General features: G+C 39.1%; 1 protein-coding gene across 2 annotated transcripts; it reads left to right on the plus strand.

Moving 5' to 3' along the window:
* The first annotated feature begins 4524 nt into the window (after nt 1-4524).
* Nucleotides 4525-23775, plus strand: znf217 (zinc finger protein 217). Of its 2 annotated transcripts, none has more exons than XM_088937085.1 (6): nt 4525-4599; nt 13135-14887; nt 16595-16720; nt 17206-18699; nt 20325-20452; nt 20553-23775. In XM_088937085.1, the coding sequence occupies exons 2-5, from the start codon at nt 13561-13563 to the stop codon at nt 20429-20431; spliced, it is 3054 nt and encodes a 1017-aa protein (XP_088793211.1). In that variant the 5' UTR covers nt 4525-4599; nt 13135-13560; the 3' UTR covers nt 20432-20452; nt 20553-23775. The 2 variants fall into 2 exon arrangements, with proteins under 2 accessions (XP_088793211.1, XP_088793212.1); XM_088937086.1 differs by lacking the exon at nt 4525-4599 and adding an exon at nt 5550-5600.
* Nucleotides 23776-27384: the final 3609 nt, after the last annotated feature.

Raw genomic sequence — 27384 nt, forward strand, 5'->3', positions numbered from 1 at the left:
TAATGCATTTTTAAAATAGAAGTTTAAAACTTTTACTTTTCTCTCTTTAGATCACCTGCCCTTTTTTCAAACAGGAAGTAGGAACTGATAAACGGTTCTTTAATTATCTTTAGATTAACTTTGCTGATGCTTAATCAAAACAAATAAATAATCAATAAAACTGGCAGGGTGTTTTATTTCACAGTCATTTGTCAATGCCATTTGACATTAGAGTTCTGTTACATGCTACATTGTCAAAAGTATTGTCTTAGAAATCCGTTGTGTTGTTGTTCAATAAAAATGATGTTTTATCCTTATTCAAGACACATCTCTTGCATCACAACAGAGTGGCTTAACCCATTAAATGCCATTTATGGACATAGGTATCAGAGAAATGACATACTGAAAATGCAGGCTCCAGTTAATGACACCTCTCTCTGACTTAAAATTGTAAATATAAATGTAAAATTTGCCCAGTTAAAATAATGGAGTCCCTATGGCAGAATTATTTCAACCACTGCTATTCTGCAGACAGAGAATTCAAATGATACCTACAAAAGATCTGTTACATAGATATTCCTTTTTTTAAAACTTTACCTTTACTGTTCTGAGATATAAGTAAAAATTGTTCTAAGCCGGGAGCAACAATTTCATTTTGATGGGCTTTCAAAGATGCCAATGAGCTGTCCCAGAATAGCAGCAGTAAGTCAAATGTGATTCCTTTACTTCAGTTTTATCATTCATGTTCATTTCTTTTCTCCATTTATTCAAAATTTATTTTTAACTGAAATGAGTAAAGTTGTCAGTATAAAAATTGCGGTCCCATTTCTGAAGGTCACAAGGTAAAATAAGGAACTAAGCCACTGCTGTAAAGAATAGTTATTCTCTTTTAGCTGGAGGTGGATTATACTACATTTATGCTGCAGTCTGTTCTTTCTTTTTTTTTTACGCTTTCAAAGAGGAAATGCTTCTTTTTTTCTTCTGAGATACCCAGCTATTTCCTGAGCTTGTACGTAAAGTGGGCTGTTTCTCTGGCACTATACAGTCGATTTCTCATCTCAGATGTGATGGAAAAAGCAAAATGATGTGGATCTGTTAAGCTTGTGAGACAACTGTGACTTGAGACCCTTTTTGCTGAAATAGGAAATGCTTTTATTTGTAGTAGCACAAGGGTCAAAGAGAGAGGGGCTGCAGATGTCAAAATAACACATCTTGCTGGGTACCAAGTACATCAACCATATCTAGTTTTTGGAAATGCAATGTAAAAATAATATATTAAGAAAAAAGGTTTACATTAGATACACCGTTAAAATTATTTAAAAAACAATTTTCATCAGACCATCTCTTCACATTTATATGTGTATTTGTTTTTCTGTGAATGCATGTAATTGATTTAGAAACTAGAACTCGGCAAACTCATGATTTATGGTCTAATTTATTAATCTTAATTATCCTAATTAAATAATGGCATTTATGTTAGAAGGTAAACGCCAATGCCTGAGCATTTGAGCAGATGGGTCAAATGAGGGAGGGTGTGGCTGTTTTACATTAATGTTTATGTTAACATAATTGTGGAATTTATTCCTGTACAATATACATTATTTAGACAAAATGCAGACCTATTACAAATTTAAAAAAATCCCTTTGAGGTTTTCTATCTATATGAATATACAGCATGTGTAAGGAGGTAAAATCAGATGTTTCAACAACATTGAATATTTATATATAGAGTTTATACTGAAATATACTTGGATTAGACACACCAGAATAAAATTTGCATTCTATTACCAATCCCTAAATAAATAAAGAATAAAAGTTTCGATTTTTTTGCACAGATTTTTATCTACCCTATGTTCCTGTTGAAAATAAAGATGAAAAGTTGAAAGGTTTATTTTAAAATAAACGTTTTTCTTTTTACTTGTACATCACAAATGGACATTTCTCTGGATGAGATCCTAAAGGCTTTATAGATGGTTTTCAGTGGGTAAATTGGTTTACCTGAGTGTCTTTTCTGTTGGCTGCTTCTATTTGTCTTTGCTCGTTTACAATGAAAACTCAACACATTGCAATGTGCAGGTTAATCTGAAAACCACAAGATAAGCTATTTTATTGAGTTGGACCACACACACAAAAATAATTTACCAGAGAAAAGGGTTATGTTTTGCAAACCCACCTTAGACAAAATCATTTTGAAACTGGAAAGAGAGCTGGTGGAAGCTTAGAATTCTTGAAAAAAAACTTTTTGAAAAGTTTTTTTTTTCTCAGTCAGTTTGATTTTATATGGAATAACACAGTGGACTCAGATGGTGTGGACGTTCCTTGTTTCTGCATATTTAATAAAAATGAAAAACTATAATGCTATATACTAATTTGGAACAAGTAATAGGTTTATTCCATGCTGAAAAAAAGAAGAAAGAAAACACGTTTCGGCCGTGGAGCCTTCTTCACCTGTTGATACTGTTCTACCATTCAATGTGGGCAGGAAGGAACACATTTTCACAGTCTTCTGTGTCAAAGGGGGCTGGCAGCTAGTGTAACTAGCATAACTCTCATTGTATCACTTCCTCCTGCTGCCTCCTGCAAACAGCGATTTTCAGGGGAACTCCCAGGGGGATGATATCTGACCACTTTCAGCACTCTCCCTCTTGAAGAAGGTGGACATTTGATTATGGACCTTGTTCTGGTGGACCAAATTAAAAAAAAAAAAACATACATTCCCTTTGGGCAAAGAGGGCTAAAGAAAGTTTTCTTCAACTGTCCATATACCTGAGTGTAACACCCTGGTCTGCGTAGAAAGCACTTGGTAGTTTGCGTATTTTGGGGAGACAGACGGCTGAGTTTCTGTCCATGATGGGGGGGGGGATGTTTTACCTCACTCTCTCTTTACAGTCGTTCTCTCTCGTGCTTTTATTGTGCTGTCTTCAACCATCTCTCCCTCATATATGTGTAGGCTTTAAATACAATGCAAAGGTTACACGGATTTCACATGCTCGTCTGCCTCTTTCCAGTCCTCTCATTTCTTTCAGTTTGCATTTACCATTTTAGAAGCAGGCTATTGCTTAATGCAAAGTTTTTTTTTGTTAAACAGTGGGAAAAATCTCAAATACTGTTCGCCAAAGCAACTCTCCTGTGTCCAGAAACCACATTTATGGACATTAAATAATAAGATTAAACAGCTGGAAGGGACCTGAACGGATAAAAAGTCCTTTAACTTTAACTTTCCACAATAAATGATGTTACCCTACAGTTTGAATTGAAAATGAATTACGTCAATTGTTTTTACAGTGCATTTGATTGCAGTTAACAGTAGTTCCACTACAAGGTAATGTGTCGCTGATATTGAGGCCCTATACAATGCTGTTTTTTAACTGTATTGCTTTAAAATGTGTAGCAAAGAGAGAAAGATCAATGCAGGTTCAGAACCTTCTGCTAAATGGTGAAGACTGCATGTTCTTCTGGAAATGGGAGTAAATTCTGTGAGGTAAGCTTTGGGTCTAGTTTGTTCCTGTTTTCTGTCTCAGACCTGTAGGACATGCAAAACTAAAACGTTTGAAAATGATTAATAATGATTCGCTGTATGCTGGCTTCAGCCAGCTGCCACAGCCAGGTGGAGGAGAGGTAGGAAGAAGGATCCACATGTGGATGAGAGCTGTACATGTACTCTGCCCTGTGTCACCGCCCCTCCCCCAGCTCATGGCACGCTATGGGAATCAGTGCTGGGGGTATGTAAAACACATCAGCTGCCCTTTCTCAAACAAAACCTAGCTTCCCCGCTGTTCTCTGAGGGAAAAGGTGATGGTTCCATCAGAAATGTATGGTATACGTCTACGTTTCCGTTCTATTCACAAACCTATATATACAGTACTTAAAAAAAAGTAATTTAGGAACTTTAAAAGAGTGCAAATTCGAGCTTAACACCCTGTTTATTGTAGGATAAACGACAGCAGCAAATTGCCAACATTTGTTCAAATACCAACTGGAATTAATTATTTTTTTTCCACAAGACATTAATTACTTCAACCAATACTTGATACATCAGCATTTTCAGAAAACAAAAAGTGCTCAACATATGCGGTACATAATACATTCGATTGGTGCCGCACAAAACAACCTAGTTTAGGTGTTTTAAGGGACTACGTTTTTAAACAGTGATACACACGCGGGGTGTGGTAGGTGCATTAACTGGTACTTTTAAGTATGACCCACTTAATATTGTGTCGCCACCCCTCCGCGGAAGAAAAAAACCTTCCAATTAGCCTAGTTCTGCTTGTTACCTGACTAAATCACTTTTTTTTTTTTAGAGTTGAGTGTGTCGGAATGTAAATCATGTATAAGTCACCGGGGATAAACGCATCCAATAAATTAAGAACGAATAGATAAGTTGGCGTCACGTGACCTGCCCCCCCCCGCAACCTCGCGCGGCGGCGGCCTGACTCGTGCACGCGCAGTGACGTTCAACAATACGTTGAGGGGGGAGAGAGCGCGCGCCGAGCGCAACAGCTGCAGATTTACAAACAGAGGAGACACAGCAACTTTCTTCATCTCCCACACGGAGGAGAGAAAAGCCAGCACCTGACACGGGCAACTCAGGGGAAGGCTGACGAGAATGTGAAGTCCTGGGTAGGTATCGGTGAGATTGTGGGGTTTTTTTTCCTTCAAAATTTCCTATCATGTGTTCTTTTTCCTTAGTTGATTTTGGAGTTTTGAGCAATTCAATCATCCTAATGTTAGCGAACCACACGCTCCACTGAGCACACACACGCACACAAAGCAGGAAATACTGTCCGTGTGTCTTAAACCGTCGCTCTATCTTCCCTCTCAAGACGGGATATTAAACAAAGGGTTTGGCTGAGGAATCACAAATAGGTCGAGACTGTGATATACTTCGCCACGGAGGGCTGTAGACCCAATTTCGGACATTTTGCACGAGTGGGTATAGAAATAATAGACACCCCCCCCCCTCCCCCAAATAAAGTTATTCGCATTTCATTTGACTGTGTCGTGACTGTTGTAGGCAGCTTTATCAATAATCACTGGGTCAGAAATAATTCAACGAAATACTGTCGGAAGCGGGCAGGCTGGAATATCCCCTTCTAAAGCTGAAGCGTGGTTCTCCAACTGTTGAAGCACCCGAAGAATAAAGAATAGCCATTCATGTCTGTCTCTACATTGTATGTATTTCAGGAAGTCCCCCACAACTTTCATTTTATTTCTGATTATTGTACAAGACTTTCAAGGCGCAACGTCCCAAATGCGCTTGAACAAGAAAACAACTCGTTGCGGTTTTTGTTTGGCGAAAGGCAGCCTGAAAGTTAATTGATCGGTTGTCAGGTTGTTTTTGCTTCATCTGGGTGAATTTTTTGTCTTTTGTCCCTACGGTCTGTTTGAGTGCAAAATTGATAAACAGTAGTTGCCTCATTTTAATTACAGGACAAAAGAAAACGTCACTACCCCCCCCCTCCTATCCACCCCCCCCCCCTCCACAAAAAAGTCGATTAACAGTGCAACTCGCCCAGTGTTTGTGTAGGATCATGAAGAAGAGATTTGCTTTGTGAGCAGAGGCAGGGAACTATTAGGAGGAGACATTTGGAAGACTTCAAGGTTATTTATCGGACTTTAAGGTAGTAGAAGTTTAAATCGCGAGGATCCATACTTTTGTGTGTGTATATATATATATGAATGTGTGTATACAATTCTCGCCATTGTTTCGACTTTCAAAATCTATACACAAGCTATGAATAGAAAGCAAACGCGTATTTCTCTACAGACGTGTGGATGTTTGCCTGGATGTTGATACAAACGCCTACATCTCGATTGCCTAAAAAACAAAATAGCGTTGCTTATCGCAGCTACAATCGTTTCGGACTGAAAGTGTGGAGAGAGGAAAAAAAAATAAACACGTGTCAGGGAAGATGTTCGGCAAACTCGTAATGAATATGAAATAGTTCGCATCAGAACGAAATCGGAAGTGTGCTGCTTCCCATTTTAGTTTCAGACAAATCTGGTAGTCGGGAGCTCGTTCCGGCTGGTGCCAAAGGTCCGAGGTGTTTAGAGAAGCTGACTTATTGGAGCACTCGACGATTTTTTTTTTTGGGGGTGGGGGGGGGTGGGGAGAGAGCTCGTATTGGATTTTTCATACCTGGTGGGTGAAGATCTCTACCCGGAAAAAAACAAAAGATGGGGGTTCGGACAAGTTGAGAGTTTCCGCGGATTGCATACACGTATTACAGTCGTAACGGTGGGCAGTTGGGCGAAGCCCACGGATGAAGTAACTGAAGTGCAGGTTTGAATAGCAGGCAGCGGCTTGCTGACTAATGAATGATTGCGTGTTGCTGGTCTGGTGGGGGGTTGGTGCGTCTGAATAGGTATCGAAAGCTCGGATAACACGACAATAGCCCCGCTGAAACTTTTCACGCCAGCGAGCCGTGCGGCTGGCTAGAAGGGCCCGGTGGAGGATCAGCAGGTCGGGATCCTCAGTTGCGCTGACGTCCCTGCGAGCAGATGAAATTATCCGCGGTATGGATAGTTTTACGATCGCCAGGGTGTGGGGTCGTCTCTCTCTGGTGCTATCCTCGGTGTGTGCATTCTACAGGAGGAAATCAAAAAACAAACAAACCCCGAAACGAGGTGTTGCCAATCCTGACCAAATTATGTATTGGACTATCACGCTGGGGGGTTTATACGTCGCTGTTGCACATTATGCTGAACTTCTTGTTTCCTTGTTTTCCAAGATCCATTCATTCGAGCGGTGATGTCACAACCGTCGTTTTGCAAGGCTGCAGTAGCCGTTGTGTTGGACCGGGGAGCTGTAGCGCTTTAAAACCTCCGCGGTGGGTTTAGTCGTGACCCCCCGAAACGTTAATTTGGGGAAAAAAAAGCCTGGCGTTATGTTGGTTTCTAGAGTGTACTGTGTTGGTGGAGGTTGTTTTTTTTTTTGTATGTGTGTGTGCGCGATTGCTGAATGGGTTTGCAAGCGCAGCCCCACAACAAAGGAATTAAGTCATGGAAAAGCAACAGCTGGCCTGCTCTTGGCTGGAGAGGGAATGTCTTGCCTGTACAATAAGCTGCAGTCGTTAAGACGGGACTTCTGAAAGGAAAGGTGGTGGATCGTGAAATATTGTCGAGTCCACGAGAATACAATACCGCCAAGCTGCGTTAGTAAAAGCTCATAGCCTGATTTAAAATGCAGCAGTTGTGTGTGTGTTGTAGTTAGGGGACCCGTAAAGATGATCTGATGCGTTTCTGGAGTTTTTCTGAGACTTCAGAACATTTCAGAAGTGCAATTTGTGACACATCCACCACAAGCAGATTGCCATGTGTTTTATCTATGGTCGGTGAGAGGTAGTAGACCAAGTTAAAGTGTACTACAGAAGACATAATCTGGTGCAAATTATTTTTATCATGATGTAGATATTATTTTTTTAAAAAAATGTGAATAGTTAGCATACATGATCAAGAATAATGCACAGTTAGTTTACTGTTGTATACTTTTAACTGAAACGGATATTCTTAAAAATGTTGGAAAATTTTGAAAATGCCATCACATTTTGGGTGCGGGTTGATTTGTGATGGTATGAAAAGGAGAACAGGAACTGTGAGAGATAAACCACCTTAGTTTGTGAGTTTTGAATAAGTGGCAAGTCTGCTGGGTCAGTTGTCAAGTTATTCTGCCACTGACTTTTCTAAAGAAACTAGAAGTGTTGGTGAAGCCGGGGGTGTTTTTGAAGAGCTTTGTTGGCCCGTTGCCACACTGAGCGGACCAGAACTGGAAGAATTTTAGTTTCCACAAAACTTGTTATACTTGATCACAGGGTAGACAATAGACACCAAGAGAGCTGCAAACATTAACATTTGTTTGGAAAATAGGGTACAGCTTACACAAACTAGTCATAGAAAAATATTTTGCAGTCTCAAGGCGTTTTTTTCAGGAAGAGAAAACAAAACAAAGAAATTTCAGTTAAGATATGTTATAGATTGAATTTTTGCTTTTTAGGGAAGGGCACACTCAACAAAATGTAGTTGAAAGCATTTTTTATGACTGAGAAGTTATGGTATTCTTGGTATTAGTTATCCTTGTGTGTAATGGTTTTATATATTTCAAACAGCAGTGTTACTGAATTACAGTGAACCTTTACAAATAGAATAGAAAGACTCTGGAACTCTTTGCCCAAGGATATCAGAGAGTCACCTTCTCTAAACTCCTTCAAATCCAGACTCAAAACCCTCTTCTTCAGAAAAGCCTTTACTGAACTGGTTCCATTCTTCACCCCTCTGCTCTTCTTAGTACCACCATCCCCGGTCTCCTCTATTGTAATTGTTGTATTGTTGTAATTGTATATTATAATTGTCTTATCTTGTGTATTCTTCTTATTTAATGTTATTGTCATCCTGTAAAGCTCTTTGAGAAGCCACCTTTAAAGGCGCTATATAAAATAAATTTTATTATTATTATCAAATCCACATTTGATAAACATCTTTATATGTAATGTGGACTAAACAGTAATTTGTTAAAATCCAAGTTAATTACTCAGTTATCTTCTTTCATCATTTCTTGTTCTATTTCTGACATTACCTGTGGCTTTGTGTAAAAAAAGATTGTAGTTTCTGCATTTTCAGGCTTGGTGACAAAAGGCAGATGGTTGATTAGGACGTTGACTCTCTTCTTGCCAAGTGGATTAAAAATCAAGAATGTAATCTAACCAGGGAGTTTAGAGGTGTTGTCAAAGACTGTTGGGCTTATTCATTACAGCTGCAGAGAAAGATGTTTGCTGATATCAAGTTATCTTGTACTGACAAGTGAACTGATAATTGCAGTAGCAGTCTGCAAAGCAGAACAACAAAACAAATAAGTCTACAACAAATTCAGACCAAACTATTTTTCCTTCTTCTTCTACCTCCTTATACTAATTTTGAAGATTGCTGGTTTAATTTCTTATAAGAAGCAGCATTTAATTGAACCATATCGCCACACGGTGCTTTAGTTGTATTTAAAATCCTGCCTGTGTGAAGAGGTGAAGCTGTTGTAGCTTTTCTTGTTGGAACATCTTTATGGTGGTATACAGGAGAGGAGCCAGAATGACTTTAGATTTCTTAACAAGTATACTTTTCATTACCCAACACCCGGAGCAGCTCTGTGGAAATGGCGTAACAGATGGAGTTGTGGTGTTCTTGTACAGCAGTGGGAATACGTATTGTTCATGTTGGGCCTGTTTCATAAACTAGAAGGTAACTTCTTGTTGGGAAAGTCCTTTAGTTACAGAGGGAAGCACCTGCTGTCCCTTGGTGTTGGCAGCCATTGCTTGAGTCATTTGCGATGATGGGCTTGCACTTTCACATTTAAAGCACCTTTCTTCGGGATGTTCACCTTTACTGTCCACACATGTCTGGGTCTCATGCAACTTGTGGTATTGTGCTTTACGTGCTGGAGAACGGTTTTCCCCGGATGGTGTTGCTTAGGAGAATTGTGTGGCGGATGAAAGGTGCTACTCCTGTCCAACTGGGAAATGGTATATAGGCCCTCACAGCTGGAGCATTACATTGATCATCAGGGAGAGATCTCTGGCATAGGAGCCCAGCTGGAAATATTTATTAGCCAAGCTACAGGGCAGATCATAGAGTTTGTTTTCAAATATCAGACTTACTTGCAGACATTTTCTAGGCTCGGGTTTGAACAAGTTCCATAAAGGTGTGTTTTTCTTTCTGTCATTTATGTCTATAATTTTTTTTATCTTAAACACACCCAGAACTGATTGTAGTGATTTTGGATTGTTACTCGGTAGCTGAAAGGTCATCGGTATTCTAACATTTGTTTGAAGGCTAGGATTTACCAGTTACTGTATCGACACAATCAGTATAGGAAATAGTGAATCGTGAGAATGAAGACTTTCATGCTCTTTGTTTGGGGCCTTTCTTGTCTATTTATTGCTGTCAATAATTAACATAAGAATGGTAAACAATATATGAAAACTGTTCTGGTTTTTCATATAAACTGCATTATTTTAGATTAACTCGATTTCACACAGCTAAAAATGTTTAGGACAGACATTTATTTAATAACCTGTTATAAGTTAGCATACTGTATTGTAAATGCAGCATTTCAATCCATTCATACTCTTAATTGCATGATTAAATTGACAAAATAAGCAACTTTGCTTAGCAACTGTTATAAGTATATTCATACAATGGTTAGTGTAGAATACAGATTAAATATACAGATTTAAAAATAACTTTTTTACATAACAATGGCATGTAAACACTGGTATAGGTCTCTAGATGGAATAATACAGATGAACATTTTTACATCCACTTACTTTTTGTATATGAATTTGCCATTTCCTCACAGCCAAGTTCTACCTATTAATATGTCAAGTGAGGTAAGGTGAGGTTGGTTTTTTTCCCTCTCATTTGTTCACAGATTCACTGTAGAGAGGATGTTTTCATTCAGAAGGCCTGAAAGCTGTTCCAAAAATCTTGCAGGCATTTTTTACTGAGTGATTAAAGCCTTCACTTATAGCACCAAAAAAATGAAATTTAAAAAGCAAAAAAAAAAACACTACCTGGTATCAAATAGCAGTATTTCTCCCCTCTCCATAACAGATATCCATTAACAGACTGACCTTGACTTAGCTCTGGGGTCACAAGACTGTATTTTGCTAATGATTATCTTTACATGAGTGTATTCTGACTCATTTTAAGCTAAAGTACAGTTTCTAAATGCAGGGAACAACATTTGGGCCAGTTTAGTTTTCTATACAGCCCAAGAAGTGGTGTTCAGCTTTGATTTATAGAAATAAAATCAGTAAATTGCAAAACGACAGAACAAGTTTCAATTTTCAGTTCAAAGGGAAGATGTTTTTCTTAATATAGTGTCGACCTGAAAAGAAGCTGCTTTCTGCTACCTTGTTAGGCCCCTCAACCAAGATAAGATGATATGTGTCGCTTGGGTTTCTCTGGGTTACTGCTCTCCTAGGCAAAGTCACTTGATAACACAGGGGAACTGAACTCAAAAACCCTTAAGTGACTTGTTTGTATCCAGAACTAAAAATGGAGGATTGTGTAAATGCTTATTGTAGTACGCATATTGTAAGAAAAACTGCTGGGTCATTTTTGTTTGTGTTGCTATTGAGTGTGTAGAGCAGCACAATACAGTTATCTAAAATGTTGTGTCGGTGACTTTGTCATTGTGTATTTTGATAAGATGTACATCTGAGGAATTATAAGTTGGCTGTAATGTTCTGGATTCCCGGTCGGTGTCTGTAATTTTTATTGGTTTGCCCTGCTTTCCACTTTGACCCATGCAGCACTGGTTTCATGTGCCACTGTACTTATTGACATTCAGTGCTGGTGGATAAAGTTATCAAACCAAGATGGTGTGATTAAGGCACATTGCAAATATTTAATTTGAGTTATTTGAGTCCATAATGTCTTTGAGAGGAAACTGCTATATTTGCTTTAACATTGAGAATCAGCTCACATGTAAAAAGAATCATTGTGAATGTATAATGTAATACATCACTTGTCAAAAAATGGAGTAAACTCTACCATAACATAGTAGATTGTAACAGCCTTACCCTGACACTACCCATGCCTTTCGCTTGAGTTCAGTACATTTGATTATGTGCGTGGGGAATATTTAAATTTTTTACACTTTTTATTCCTGCACGTTTATGTGATCTTTTAACTACAGCCTCCCCCCAACTTAAGAGCACTAGATCTCTTTGAGAGAGTTTCTGTGTGGGTGGCTGGAGTTCCTCAGATTGCCCAAGGTTTGATACATGGTAGAAGTTTTGACTTTGTTGCAAAAGAAGTACAGGAAGATGGTGAATTAATGACACTGTTCTTTTCTAATTATTTTGTCTGTCTTAAGGTTAAAACTGCAAACGCTAAATCAAATTCTGTTTTGACATTGTCTTGGTGTGTTGGAAATACCGAATTTTAATTTTAAAATTATACATGAAAGACAGGTTAAACATTTTTAGGTCATGTATTTTATATAAGTATAATTGTTCTGTCTCAGCTGAGCCATTTAATAGTTTTCTCATCATTCAAGAGTGAAGCTAATGGAAAATAATCAGTTTGGCCATTGTTCAGAATTTTTTATCCAGAGTTACTGATATGAAATGGTATATTTGTTGTTTGCCTGTGAGAGCGTTTTTCTTTGCTTGTAACTTCCTGCTTTTACTTTCTGTATGTTTCTGCCCTAAATGTGGCACATGAAAGCTCTGCTTGTGATTTATATACTGAAGTGCAGTGTTAATGTCAAGAATTTTTATTGCAGATTTTTCAGCATTCTATGGTTCTTTAACTTTGTAGAAAGTGAAACTTTCAAGAACCTTCGTTTAGTCTTGACTTGCTGCCAGCACCAGCACAGGATTTCAGATTGTGAAATTCCTTGCATTGCCTGTAACGTATGCCTTTAGCTCAGAAAGACTTCCCAAAGCCTTGCTGATCTTCCAAATCATGTTATCGTTGTTTCAGGTGTGCTCTAGATTTGATCTGAACTGTTAGAAAATGGCGTTGTACTTAGCAACATCACATTTGGAGGAAAGTTTAAAGATTGCACAACCTCCTTACCTTTTCACAGCTGCAGCATGAGGAAGGATAGCTCTGAATAATTTCATTGCCAGATTGAGAGTTCTTTTTGAGTCAGTAGTAGTTGTACTGTGGTTTATGGTTCATTGTCACCCTGGGGAAGCATACATTTGTAAACTCTTCTTTTGTGTCTGTTATAGGAAAAGATAGTCTGTTAATGCAATATTTGCAGTATAGAATGCCAGAACCTTTATGTGTAAGGTTAAGTCTGTGACATTGGATGAAATGTGACGATGTATTCAAAGAAACAAAAGCTGTTGTGATTCTACTCATTTTGCCACATGCTTCTAACAGTTGAGGAAATGCTTGTGTAAAATACTGGTAAAGGATGTATTTCCTGTTTTGTTTTGTAACACAAAGTATCTAGTATTAGCTGAAGCCTCCTTTAATTTTTACTCTTCAAGTGTTTGAGATATTAATGTCTTTGCAGTTTAAAATTCTGTTTATAAACTGAATTAATCATGTTACGTAAGGGGCTGGTTCATGGTATTCACTCATATGTGTTTCTACAATAGATCTACAGGTGTCACATCTAATGGTTTTATTTTTCTTTCTAAATTACAGGTGCTGATTGGTCCATAACTTGTCAAGACCGGTTACTGCTGAATGTGTCAGAACAAAGAGACGCAACGTAATCATACTAATATCCTTTATTGAAAAGCCTTTCATGTAACTCAGTATGCTTCACCACAGCACCAGTATAAAGGATGGCTCATGTAGGAGCAGACCTGCAGGATCACATACTGAATAAATGAACATTGACTGAAGAACAAAGAAACCCAGTTTACACAATTCTAACATGCAGAAGTGCAGGAAGAAGACAAGATTTCTTGGAAGTGCCTGATTATTTTGCAAACCTCAAACTCATGTGCTCAATCTAAAAGCTGTGAAACATCCCTGTTTCAAAGGCTTTTGTAGTTTATATTTCTGAGAGATAGTTGGCACAGCCTTGTTCTTCTTTATAAAGGTGTTTTTGTTATTGTCAGAGACATGCCTACTCATCCTTTAATATCATACATGGAAAGTCCCGATGGACTGGGTCAGGATACAGCAAATACCAATGCCAGCATGCCAGGCACAGGCTCTAGCATGACCCCGCACACCAGCATTCCAGAGAAAGCTCTGGCTCAGGCGGAAGGGTGCACGCCTTTGGACTGTATGTTCTGTGAGAAGACTTTTAAACACCAGGACGAGCTCAGCCCCCATGTCCTGACCCAGCACCCGACCACCCTGTTTGGGCCGGCGGTTCTGCGTGTGGAAGCCGAGTTTCTGAGTCGGAGCGAGAAAGGCAGGGCCAAGCCAAGTCCTCCCAGTGACAAGGAGGAGGGCGTCAGCTGCGAGGTGTGTGGACAGCCCGTGAAAGACGCAACGGAGCTGGAGTGTCACATGAAGAAGCACAAAGACTCTTTCACTTACAGCTGCAACGTTTGTGGGAGGCGTTTTAAGGAGCCCTGGTTCTTGAAAAACCACATGAGGACACATGGGAAGGCGGGGTCAAAGAACAAGGCGCAGCAAGACCTGGAAACTCCCGTAACCATCAACGATGTTGTCCAAGAACAGACATCGGTCAGTGTGATTTCTCCATACAAGATGTGCATGGTTTGCGGGTTCCTCTTCCACAATAAAGAGATCTTGATGGAGCACAGCAAAATTCACATCCGGGAATCTGAGCCTGATGAAGGAGTACAGGAAACTGACAGGCAGCGCGCAAATGTTGCTCCAGCATCCAAAGAATCCTTCTTGCAATTTGTTGGTCTGCGTTCCCGATCCTCAGAAACGGATGCAAAATCTGAAAAGTCTGCGAAATGGATTGCCCAGCTTGACCCGTTTAACACCTACCAAGCCTGGCAGCTTGCTACCAAGGGTAAAATAGCTGTCGGTCCAGGACAGACCAAAGAGCTTGGCCCGGATGTCAGCACGGATAATGAGGACTCCTGTTCGGATAAAGAGGAACTGAATGAAATCTGGTCCACAAGCAAGAGCGAAAAGGCGGTGAAAGAGGGCTTTGGACATGAGCAGAGATCAAAGCACGCAGGAAGGGAAACCCCTTCACCAGAGCTAGATCAGAAGTCCGCAAGCAGCAAGGACAAGCCCACTCAGTGCGGAGACTGTGGGAAGACCTTCAGGACCTACCACCAGCTGGTGCTTCACTCAAGGATACACAAGAAGGATAGGGGTGGGTCTGAAAGTCCAACAGCTTCAATAGATGGCAAGCAGTTAAGCACAAGCTCCAGTGACAATGGGATGTTAGACAGAACTGAAGAGTGCTCTGAAGATGGCTCAGAAGAAGGACTGCATGGCGATGCCTTTCAGTCAGGTATGCTTTTAACCATTATATCAGGATGTGTTTAATGTTGCTGCAGGCAAACTTATTTAATCACATTGACATTTTTGAGACCAAAGAATTTCACCCCATTTCAGAGTTAAGTAAATTCCTAAATTAAGAGGCACGGTGAAAGCAAAGGTAAAACCATGCATATTTTTTTTGTAGCAGAATTTAAAAATAGTAAGTGGAAATAAGAGAATAAGAGAAAAGCAGTTGAGGGGCTTTATGAATTACTCTTGGTGTTTCTGCCTTACACCTATTGGATTCTGGGCTTGCGTCTGGCCTTGGGTGCCTGCTGTTCGGAGTTCGCATGGTCTTCATGTTCAAGAGTTTTGCTAGGTGCTGTGTTTTCCTCCTGCCTTCCAATTACATGCTGCCTAGGTTAGTCTGTGAAGTGTTGCTGTGCCCTGTGTTGGATTGGTGTCTTGCCTGTGCCCCCTGTTTCCTAGACTGACTTGGAGTTACCACAGTCCTTACCAGGAATGAGTAGGTTTTCTACTAATAAGTACAGTCATGAATTGGTGTTCTGTGATTAAAGAGGAAGTATCTGGGAGCAGGGGAAATAGAGATGCAAATCCATGAGAAAGCTGATTGCTGATGTAATTTTTTAGCTGATAACTCTGGACGGTTTGTTAGCTGCTATACAATGAAAGTGCATAGACAACACACCCTGACCCATATCAAAATGGCAGCTGTATGTACTGACATATCAGCCCCTTTCTAATAAAGTACAGTGATAAACTCACACATTAAGCTTCACCTTGCGTCTGACATAAATGTAATCTATCTCAAACATATTGCATCACATGATGCACCACTACCTGCAGAACAAACCACAACACTTGCAAATGAAAACTTTTTGTGAACTAGCAGGAATTGAAAAAGCTGAATTGATGTTATACAGTGTGGTAGTTTTTTTCTACTTTTCATATTTCTGAGGTATGCAATTTTTGGAATGAAATGAAATGAGCTGTCTATACATGTTCTGCACTGTTTTTCCCCCAGTAGGATTTACTACAAAAATGATGTTATAAGTATATATTTGATGGGGGTTATGATGCAGATGAAAGTCAAATACAGTATTGAAGTTCAATACTTTAAATTGCTTATGTATGAAATAGAAAAACTTAAGAACAAAGAAGTTAAATTGTTTTTTTTTTAAAGTTGGGTTCATTCTTCATTCCATTGCACAGTATTTTACTTATTCCTTTGTCTTGGTTTCAGCCCCCTCTGCTGTTAGTTGTTGGTGTAGACACATTACAAGCAAGAAAAAAAACTCCTTAGGTTTTTTAATCACCATCAGCAAGTTTTTTTCCTCGAGAGTTCCTGATTTAAGCTTTTACCTCACAGGTTGTTGCCTGCCCACATTGGGCAGCTGCCCAACCTGTATTGGCTTGTATCAGCGGGATAAACTTCTTTGTAGTGACCTGCATTTAACCTCTGGGAAATTTGCACAATGCCCAGATCTGCAGAATCCTGCTAGTGGTATTTAGTGTGATGCACATTTAAAAAATCCACTCTTGTTAAAGCGCAACAGCAATGCATCTTAAATTAGCCCGAATACGTCTTTGTATATAAATAGCAAAACTGTTGCAAAACAGTGTTTGGGGTTATTTCAGTTGGGAGCTAAACGGATGATGTTTTGTCAGCAGGTGTTGTGCACAGTTTAATCTGAATATAATTTTGTTTTCTATACAGACAAAAGTGAAGATGGTTCAGAAAAGGGAAAGCTGAAAATTCTTGCATCCTCAAAAGAATGCAGCTACTGTGGAAAGAGTTTCCGTTCAAACTATTACCTCAATATTCATCTCAGGACACATACAGGTAACCTGTGGTTTTTATTAAGTTATTTTAATTTTGGGGTTTTGCACCATTGAATTTTGAATATTTAAGGAATATGTTTCAAAAGAGCACGTTTTAGGAACATAAGAGAAGTTATAAATGAACGGAGGCCATTTGGCGCATCTTTGATTAGTCCAAGGATCTCATCCAGATTTGTAGCTGCAAGATGAGAAGTAAAAAACGCAATTGGGAAGTAAGTGAGTATAACAACATCATAGGAATTTTTATATAAAAATCTCTACAAGCAGATCAGTTAAAGACAAGAATGCTAATGATTAGGAGCTTGGCATGAACACAAAACCAACAACCATCTTAACCAGTTACATCGGTGAAGAATTTTCATTAGATGATACTTGTGACCAAAATATCAGACGTTTCATTCAGTGAGTGTGATAATCCCCTTGCTGTTAGGCCAATGCAAGTGTCATTGTGGCCTCCACACTGATGTTTTTCTCCTCTCTTCACAGGGGAAAAACCATATAAATGTGAATTCTGCGATTATGCTGCAGCTCAGAAGACCTCACTGAGATACCACTTGGAGAGGCGTCATAAAGACAAACAGCCTGTTGCTGAGCCCTCTAGTAAGCCAATTCCAGCGTTGCCAGCACCCGACGGGTCTGCGCCTGCCAAGGAGAAATCGTCTCAGGAGATCACCAAAATTGCAGCTGACAACCATAATGCAAAGCAGTCTAAATCGTGGCCTTTGTCCACTGCGGGGTCCGAAAACGCATCTCATGTTGGGATTCAGAGCGATCTGGGCTCAAGCAAGACTGTTATCAAGAATTCCTGCCAACTTACACAGAGCAGTGCAGTTAAAACAGATTGTGAGAATTCAGCTGTTGCAGCTGGTCATCCGTCAAGCTCGAGTGATGAAGCGCTTAAAAAGCATGCCTTATCTCTCGACTCAAAGATGGAAGACAAAGAAATGAAAGAAGAGTCATTTGAGATGCCATTAGATTTGTCCTTTAAGATGTCCCTTTCTGTTTCTGCTACCTCGGTGCCCAAGAGCACATTACTCACCAATACCTGTCCTTTGTGTACTTACAAAACTCTATACCCAGAGATCCTTCTAATGCACCAGAAATTGGTACATAAAGAAAAGCTTGACGCTGCGAAGAAAAATGGCTTAAGAAGCTCCATAGCTGCCCTCAAACAGAAACGGCACACCGGCTGCCCGCCTGCTCTTGAGGGAAATGACGTTCAACCCTTGCCGCCGTTTTCCAGGAAATATCCTCGCAGGACCAAATCTCCTCCTCGCCAGGCAGCCAAGCCAGCGGAGAAAACGCAGCCAGCCCGGCCTTCTCAGGCAGCCGCGCGCGCCCCTGAGGCCGACTGCAGCAAGGCGGCCCATCACGACACACAGCGCTACTGGATGGGCGAGGCTCACGGCAGCAGCCTTCGCCTTGGGTCGACCGATGTCCGGCAAGGCCAGTTGAGATTCTCGGAAAAACCCAGAGATCCCGAAGCCCACGGCAAAAGGGGCAATTTTGTGGTCTCCATAAGGCAGACCCTTGCGGACAGAGAAGGGCCCGGGCCCCAGAGCCAGCAGGGGCGGAATGGCATTGTGTGGCCCAGCGACGCGGCGAGAACGTGCCTCTCCAGCCGGTTTGGAAACCCACCACATGTAGACTTTGGCGAGCCCTCCAGCAAGAGGATCAAGTTCTCCGGGGCAGCGGTCTGCGAAACCTCGGAGACAGCCGGGCTGAGGAAAGGGGATAGCTATGGCAGGCTGCTGTCTGTGGGACGGGGTGTGAAATCCTCATCACAGGCAAGCCCGCCTTCCAAAATGCCTCATGCCTTTTCGCCAGTCAAGCCAGTCTCTTCAACGTCGGCCAATGGAATGGATCCAGATTGGAAAGTAATAAATATCCTGCGGTCATACAGCCCGAGTGACCTCGCTTCGCTGTACAACACAGGAGTGTCTAGTGCTAGCCAGGGAACTGCATCTGCTGCATCAGAAGGTATGCATCTGTCCTTACAATTGAACTCCAAAGGGTTCTGCACCTGTGCTTTACTTAAAAATATGTATTTCTAAATGTGTAAGTAGGTTGTTGTGGATAAAGACGTCTGGCCGGCATTTAACAAAAATCATGCGTGTACCATCTTATCGTTGAAATGCAGGATTATTTTATACGACATCTTGCTAAAGCACTTTTTAGTGATGGATGAGATTAATTTCGGTTCATTGTATTAGCTCATGTCACAGGGAATGTGACTAACAGAACTAAACAAGTAGATTATCTGGGTTTCACCATTGGTTGTCTAAGTAATAAAAGGAGAGGTTTTGCACATTATCCTCTTCACCCTTTTTTAAATGTAGTGGTTTTAAAAATTAGTGCTCTGCCTGTAACAGACCTTGTTCTGTATGGTAAAGAATAACTTTACAGAGATCAAGGGCTTAATGTCAGCATTGGATAAATGTCTTCACTGTGCAGGCTGGTATTTCCTGTTCTTAGAGCTAATATTGTCCTTTAAAGAACTGTATCATTTTATTACAGTTTTAAATTTTAAAAACCCATACAAGCACCACTTTCCAAGTTATTGGTTATACTTCTCTGGTCTTTGTTACCACTGTTGATGGCATTTAGATTATACCTAAAATGACAGTTATAAAGGATAGTAGAATTGTGATTATCAGGCCATGCAACACTGCACAGAACACAGGGTGGTGACTTTGAATGTTTTTTTGAAAAATGCAAATGAAACATTGAAAATCAGTAGGTTCCACTTTGATATGTCAAGCATCTTAATATTACTTTTTCTGACTACTGTAAATCACATACCCCTTTTTGACCTCCTATTTAAAGAATATAATCCTTAGTCAGGTTTTGTGGTTGAAGGAAAAAAAAAGCAAAGCAAAAACTATAAAATAGTAATTGAAGAGTAAGGATGTGGTTTTTCTGGCAACATAGTTTACTGTAAATGAAGCCTTGCTCTCAAACTGACTGGAGACTCGGTTTAAAAGCCTGTTTCGAGTGTTACATGAGGAGATGCGTTCCACTTGGTGAACTTAATTAAGCTATGAGACCTCCATTATGGCTTATTCACCGTGCCAGTTGTTGTTGCCCAGAGGAGACACAAGTGCTCTGGAATCCCTCATCCTGTGTTATCCTCACATCGGCTCTCTGGCACTCTGCTGTTGTGTTAGTCTGCCTGACTTGCTGCCTGATGGACCTTGTTGACAGAGTCATGAAAAAAAGCTCTGAACTCTCCATGTGGAACTAGTGTCCTCGAAGCAGAACTGCATACGATACTTTTAAATTAACCTTCTAATAAACACTTACAAAGAAGGAAATACTCATTTAGGTCCATGGAGGTGGTTTTTCCGTATTTAAAATGGAACACTTTTTGTTTGATCACTCAAAACACCCTTTTGTATTAAGACCTATTGAGATCATTTAAGATTCCATTTCTCCAAACATTTCTTTATTGCGCGAAGGTAATCCACTTTTTTTCAATTGAATTGATTTATCTTCTCTACCTATGATTTCTGTAAGCATCACTACCACTGTTTTTATGCGAGTGAAAGCCTTTCATAATGCTCTTGATGACACTTTAATTAAGCTGTCTTTTTTTTTCCTTTCAGGGAACAGGCCATCGCTCTATCAGCATTACTCAAGTGTACTACAAAGGAGAAACAATCCCAGCCCTATGAGTAATGCACGCTGCGGACCTGCTGATAAGAATGCTTAAAATATGATGTGACAGATGATGGTAAATTTCTTGATTAACCTCCCTGTACTTGCTGCAAATTGCTTTAAATTAGTATGCGACTGGGGAAAAATGCCCTCTAATTTCTGTATTTTTTTTTTAGGTTTGAATGCTGAAGACTCCATGACTTCCATTTCGTTCACAACATGGAAGCCTAAAGGAAAAGAGAGATTCAACCCACTGGAATAAGCTGTGACCTGTACATATCGGAAACACTACTGTTATAGTGTTGGCAGTGCCATTACAAAAAAATGTGTAAATGTATCTTTGCATACACAACTTTCAAATCAGCTAAAGCTTCACTATATTTAGAACTCAAATAAAAAAAAGTTTGTGCCTAGAGAGATTTGAGGAGTGGGGACATAATAGCGGTCTTGAGTCATATTTGTGGAATTCAGGTCACGATAAATACGATGTATAAACTTAAAACCATTTCCAGGTCCAGTAGGACTTAGTCATCCTTTAGTTATAAAGGGTACATCTTTTTTTTTTCTTCCACTTTTTAAGTGCTTTAGAATTAAATGGGCTTGAAGATGGCCTGCAAAGGTGCAGAAACAGATAAGAGGCACTGTGCAGTGATATCTGCAAAGAATTTCTAATAGTAATTATAATGTTAATAAAGTTTAAAAATGCATTCTGTTGAATAGATTCAGGAGAGGAAGTCAGTGTTCTAAACACTTGGTTGTGTAGAAGTACTGTATTCTAAGTGCTCGATGATGTAAAAGGATCGTTTGGCCAGGCTATGATGGAACACTTTGCACCCCTAGGCAGGTTCTCCTGGTTCGATTTTTGCTTTGGTGAATAGTTCTGAATGTTGGTTATTCTCTGCTGGAACTGACAGACTTGCCTGTTAGCTGCTTGTGCTGGCTCTCACTTCCCTTTTAGTGCCAGGAATGACTTCCTAGAGTTGCTTTCAGAGGCTTTATGGGCACATTGTTACTGAGCTGTTTCAGAAGGATTCATTTCAGCTTTGCTAATGGAGCCATGTCTCCCATTGGTTTGAGCAAAGATCAAGAACATGCCAGGTATGGGGGGCCTGTTGTACTAAAGACCAGCGATTTTCTTAAATACTGTTGCACACACCCCTTTCTACCCTAGTTCTCTAAATGGCCGTTTACAATGAGGAGTGTAGAAGTCGCCATGTAGTTCATCACATAAAGTGTTGGTGAAACAGCAGAATTATAGGTGAACCTGCCTTTACAGACTCACAGGGTTAATCTGTGATTAAAACACTACTCTTGCTTTTCCTCACTGTATTACATAAAAAAAACTTATATTGAAGACATGGACCAAACACCCCCCAAAATTAATATACACCATCAGTTTAATGCACTATTATTTTGAAGTTACACAATTTAATTACAGATCCTTTTGGACAAATAAACAGTGAAATTCAATAATGTAGTGTACTCTTCAGCCATATTTTTTTTGGCACAAAGTGTTAGGTAATGCTTTTACACTAAACCTTGCATTGTGCTCTTCCCACACAATGTCCTAAAACAGTTATTTGTACCTGGGATCTATTTCTCCTTGAAGTGAGATTGAATTCATTATCTGCAGCGACACTGAGATTTTGGATAGATCTGTAATATTTACTTGCCTAGTCTGGGAAACTTTGAATTCCGCTCTTCAATGTGGAAATACCTTCCTTTGCATCCTTCATGTTGAACAATTACTCGGTTACAACCACGCTCAGGTTTAGATTCAGACCAGACTATCAGTTGTGCAGAAACAATGAAAAAGTAGGTATATTTTCAAGGAATAGCAGGCACTGATAAATGCTTTTAAAATAGTCCTCTGCCTTTTATGTTTCTGGATGTGACTTTTGTTACTTCCACAATACTACTGTTACAACTGTATTCCTGTATTAGTTTTTTTAATAAGCGTTGCTGGATATGCAGTTGAGCAATGGAGATTATGAATTACTGGGAAGATTGGATTAACATCCCTTGCAGTGAAAGAAATCTGTATTGGCCTTCAGGTACATTTTGTCTAAATTTGTGTGCATATGATTTAACATGAAGCACCATTTGAATCCTTTCCCTTGAGTTTGATAGATTAGCAGCCTTAGGAAAGTAAATTGATTTTTTTTTGTTGTTGGGGGAAAAAGTGGTGTTGAAGTGTTCATACAAAAATAAGATTTTTTCCCCTATCTGTCCTGGTCTAAACTTGAAACATTGCTCAGTGTACAGTTTCATATTGGTACGTTGTTATGTGTCTGTTTCTTACAATAGGATGTGGATTGGAAATGTGAATTTCTCCTGAATGCTGTATTTTAATCAATTGCATTGTTGTCTTATGATTTCGCACAATAGCACCATGTTCATATGTGTGCGCAACTCCAGATCGATCAGTAAAGATTGTGCTAAATGAACCCAAAGACCTGTTATATACCTGTTGCTCTATCTGGATATAATGCATAGTTGTTTTTAGACTTTGCAGAACAAAATCAGAATGTTGAATTGCCTCAGTAACATTACTTAAATGGTTCTCTTCATAACAGAATCTGTCAATACATGATTGTATTACTGGATTTGTTTAAATCTAGTTAGGTCTTGTTCCTGAGCTGAGCCATATGTACATATCCAATATATATATTTTTTAATTTTGCACTTTCATGGAATATTTTGCTAGTTTATACAGTTTTGATATAAAATTGTTCAGTTACCAATATTTATTGTGAACCTGTTGCTGCTCTTTCCCCTCTCGCTTCAAGGTTTTTTGGCCACTTTAACAACATGAGCAGTGTTCAGCTGTCGTTTGTTACAGCTAATGAGTTATGAACTGACTTTAAATGGGGGTCAATCTAGCTATTGGAAACGCAAAATTAAAATTCAATACAAGAAATGCATTTCTACCTTTTTTTAAAATTGCTTTTTATGCGTTTCTATTTAAAATATTTAACATTTGGTATGTTTGAATATATTCCATTTTTTCGTTTTTTGAAATAATAGAAGTGTCTAAAACTTAAAGTTAAAAACTAGGGTGTTTGTAGGATAAATCCTGTTACTTTTTGCAGGAAAAGCAATTAAAACTAGAGTGCGGATCCTAGTTTTTATAAACATTGTGGTTGCTGAAAAAAGGCAGCCTACCCAAAGTGATGAAATGACATGAATCCATCAGTATTATGCACTGGGATAAATGTAGTCTTCTTACAGTGTAATATACAGTTTGAATATTAAGGTACCATTTGTTATTTTATTTATTTCATGATGTGTGAAACCTGAAGTAACTTGGGTGTAAGCAGTATACTTAATTTGTCTGCTGTACTTCAGATGAAACCTGTCACTGCATTCACTTGTAAATATAGATCTAGTGTTTTGCAATTTGGGTGTGTGTCATTCTTTTGATTTTTTTATCTTTATTTTGTACAAATCTACGTTTCTCACCATACAAATGGAACACTTACATTTCCTTGTTTGGTGGCACCAAATTCAATTTATGACACTTAATTGTAAAATTTAAAAAACGTTGCTGATCACATGGCCAACAAAGAACTAAAAGGCAGCTGGAAGCCACCAAAGGACTAAGAGGTGATGATTCCACAGCAAAAACGTCCTAGAATATTCATCATTTAGAAGCCTAACCAAGGCAAAAATATATGATCCCAAAGTTGGGGTCTAGCTTCTGCAAACTAGAATTTTAAGTTCCCTTTTTCATTTTTTGCTTACCGAGTTAGTTTTGTTTGAAATAGCAGTGCTGATATATCAAGGTATAACTGTCAGAACGAGAATAATTTGTGACGAGGACTGCAGTCATGCAGCTGTTTTTCCTGATGTTTGAAGATTTAAGTAGACTAATTTTGCTCTATATGCTCTTAAAGCGTAAATTGAATATTTGTAAAAGTCAAGTGGTGTTTCTAGGTCTCAAGAGCTTGTTTGAGCAACATTCAATGGAATTTATTTACATGAAACACTTTTATATTAAAGTAGTTGGTCTTCCTAAATATGTTCAAAGGTACAAAACTACATGCAAAAATGTGGTGCACTTTGATTTCAAATGAGCAGATGACGTTTCATCACTAGAGGGCAGTGTTGACAACAATTCCCGTTTAAACTCAGGATGCTAAAACAGTGCTTGTTACCTTTTGTTTTTCAAAATCCGGTTTTAAAATGAGCTATTACACTTTCACCCGAGGAAGATTGTATATGTCACATGACTAGGTCATTTTTTATTTTTTTGGTAGTATCGGGCTACTAAACCATGGGTTTATAGAGATCTAGGGGAGGCTGTGATACATTTCCACTGCTGAAAACAAATTTAGCCTTATCTAAAATCGGTGTGAAAAGATGCTTAGTGAAAGTTTTGGGATATGGTTTCTCTTATCACTAGAGGTAATATACAAGTTTATATAAAAGAGCAGGCAGCTGAAAAAATGCCTATTTATATCGTCATAGGACAATGTATAAAGTGGCCTTTCTCAAAACTTGTAATGTTTTTCCCTTTTAATTTGAATTCCCCTGAACCTTGTAAACACCCTGCCATATTCTTTCCTCTGTCTCTTGCTCTCTCTCAACAGGAAACACCCATGTGGGTTTGCTGTATTGTTAATGCCCATAGTACAAAACCCTGAAAAGGAGCAACATGCAAAACACATCACAATGCTGTTCTCTGCCAACACCAAATGACAAGGGACAGTCTTGAGCACATTAAAGACTTTCAACTTTTTTTTTTAAGTATACCACATCTGTTTGCTGTCTTTTCCTTGGGGCTTATGCTGTGTAATCTATTGCATTAGCTCACATTAGTGCATATAGCCCATGGGCTTGAACAATCACAAACACAAAATGAGCATTCAGTTAGCATCATCTTCAGGTCCCTAGACTCTAAGAAACTTGGTGCAGATGTACTGCAGAAACCCCCCCCCCCACAAACCTCATTTTTCTCTGCTGTGTAATTCTAAATCCCTAAAGGAAATAAAATGCACATTTTATTTTTTTTAACCTTGTAATTCACTTATTTCAGAAACTAAAATGGAAGACATTCCATTTTAGGTCGGTGCTTTTTTGCATGTCTCTTTCCACATTTGTGTGCTCTGCGTGCCCACTATGTCTTACCAGCCGCTTCAAGAAAATAGTGAAGGTTAAGTACTGTTCACGCCTTGACATCTCTTTGCTCTATACAGCCAGCAAGCTCAATATTAAAAACAAATATTTAATAGCTCATAATACCTTGGCTTAAAACTCCAGGCTTCAAACTCGGTGAAAAATAGACATTTGAACAGAGTCTAAATGCATTGTGATATTTACCTTTGAAATAAAAAACATACCGCTGGAACAACAAATACTATTTTTAGCCACCAGGAGGAGATGCAAAGCAAGTAAACCTGCATGGTCTTGTTAGTCGATACCACTGATATGTACTCTTCTGTGCACAAATAGGTTATTGCTGACAGTATGATGGTGCCTCATTGCTCCTTGGCCCTGGTTCTGGCTGAGGCACGTGTTTGTGTAGAGTTGGCATGTTCTGCTCATGGGTCTTTTCTGGGTACTCCAGCTTCCTCCCACCGGCAATGGGGGGGCCAACATGTCCAGGGAGAACTCAGTTGCGTGATTTCAGTCCTGCCTTGTGCCTTGTGCTTTTGAGATTGCTGAAGCCCTTGTTTGGACAGGCTGCATTCTGATAATGGTAATTGGTAGTCTGGTCATTTCTGATGAAATAGGAACCATAATGTTAAAGGAACTGTGCTGAGGCCTAGGCATTGTATACATGCCTATATATGTCGTTATATCATTCAAGTGATGGGGTGAAATGACTAAATCAGAATGTGTGTTAACACATGAACAGTGGCTTTAGGGTAAAAACACTATATAGAATACTTCTGTATGCTTCCATTTTCCTTAGGTGTTCTAAATAATGAATTTATTTAAACCTCCCTTAATTGTTACTTCCAATTAAGCTAGAAACTATATTATATCTCACTAAAATATAAGAGTTCTGTATTTCTAGTCTATATTTCTTTTCCAACAGTGAAACTTGTTTTACATATTACTATAGGTATACACTAATTCTAATGTATTGTACAGATTCACGAATGGCCTGCATAGCTGTTCATTGAAATCTTGATGTCTTATGCTGTGATATAAGATCTCTCATTGTTTTGTCCCCCTCCCCAGAGCACTCATCACTGTAATCTTTATTCTTGCTAAAGTGTCCCTTTCTATTAACTACATGATGTCCTAGAAGCAGACTTCCTCAGTGAGTCTTAGTTAATTCCCTGACTGAGATGTGGCAGTCTGTGTTGGAGGTCAGGCTATAGGCACTGGCACTTCAGTAGAAAGTGTTTGTGGAGGTCTTACAATTGTGAGATTGAACAGAAACACCTGAAAATTTGAGAGACTGAAAGGCTTATTTGTATGTTACAGTTTAGGGTGGCATGTGACATAACTTCATATGACGCCCCATGATGACTTAGCAAAATATAAGTCCCTTGTCCCTCACAATTGTACTTGAAAAATAACGTCTGGGTTAACACTGAACTGTGACAACAGGTGCTAGTAGTCTCTCATCATGTCGTGACCTTCAGTGTAGTTAAGTAGTACATGCAGCCAAATATATTTTATCCAGTCCTTTATCAAAAGTGTTACTTATCAAATCTTATCAAATAATGCCACTTTTCCACTGAATAATCTATATTTACTATAACAAAAGGTTTCTAGCTCTGGAGGTTGAATTCAGATACAGTACTTGACAGACCTTTATCCGGGACTGTGGAAACTACAAAAACATTCAGTTTGTGAGAACAGAAGTAAAAATAAAAGATACTGTAGGAGACTTATTCATACTGTCCGTGGACGTCATTTGTTCCTGTATGTTACCTTTGTTTCAGCCAATTTTAAAATTATTTCTTAAGCTGAAATGGACAAGTATAAATCATATGGTTTCTACAAAGCTACAACCCACATCTAAAACCAAATGACTAAACAGAGAACAGA

This window comes from Atractosteus spatula, chromosome 19 (assembly GCF_055471065.1).
Source record: "Atractosteus spatula isolate fAtrSpa1 chromosome 19, fAtrSpa1.hap1, whole genome shotgun sequence".
NCBI lineage: Eukaryota > Metazoa > Chordata > Actinopteri > Semionotiformes > Lepisosteidae > Atractosteus > Atractosteus spatula.

What these genes read in the sequence shown, in the direction of transcription:
- znf217 (XM_088937085.1), top strand. Translation starts at nt 13,561, where the DNA reads ATGCCTACTCATCCTTTAATATCATACATGGAAAGTCCCGATGGACTG. An exon ending in TGGCGATGCCTTTCAGTCAG is followed by an intron (nt 14,888 to 16,594) that starts GTATGCTTTTAA and finishes TTTTCTATACAG; the next exon opens with ACAAAAGTGAAGATGGTTCA. An exon ending in TCATCTCAGGACACATACAG is followed by an intron (nt 16,721 to 17,205) that starts GTAACCTGTGGT and finishes CTCTCTTCACAG; the next exon opens with GGGAAAAACCATATAAATGT.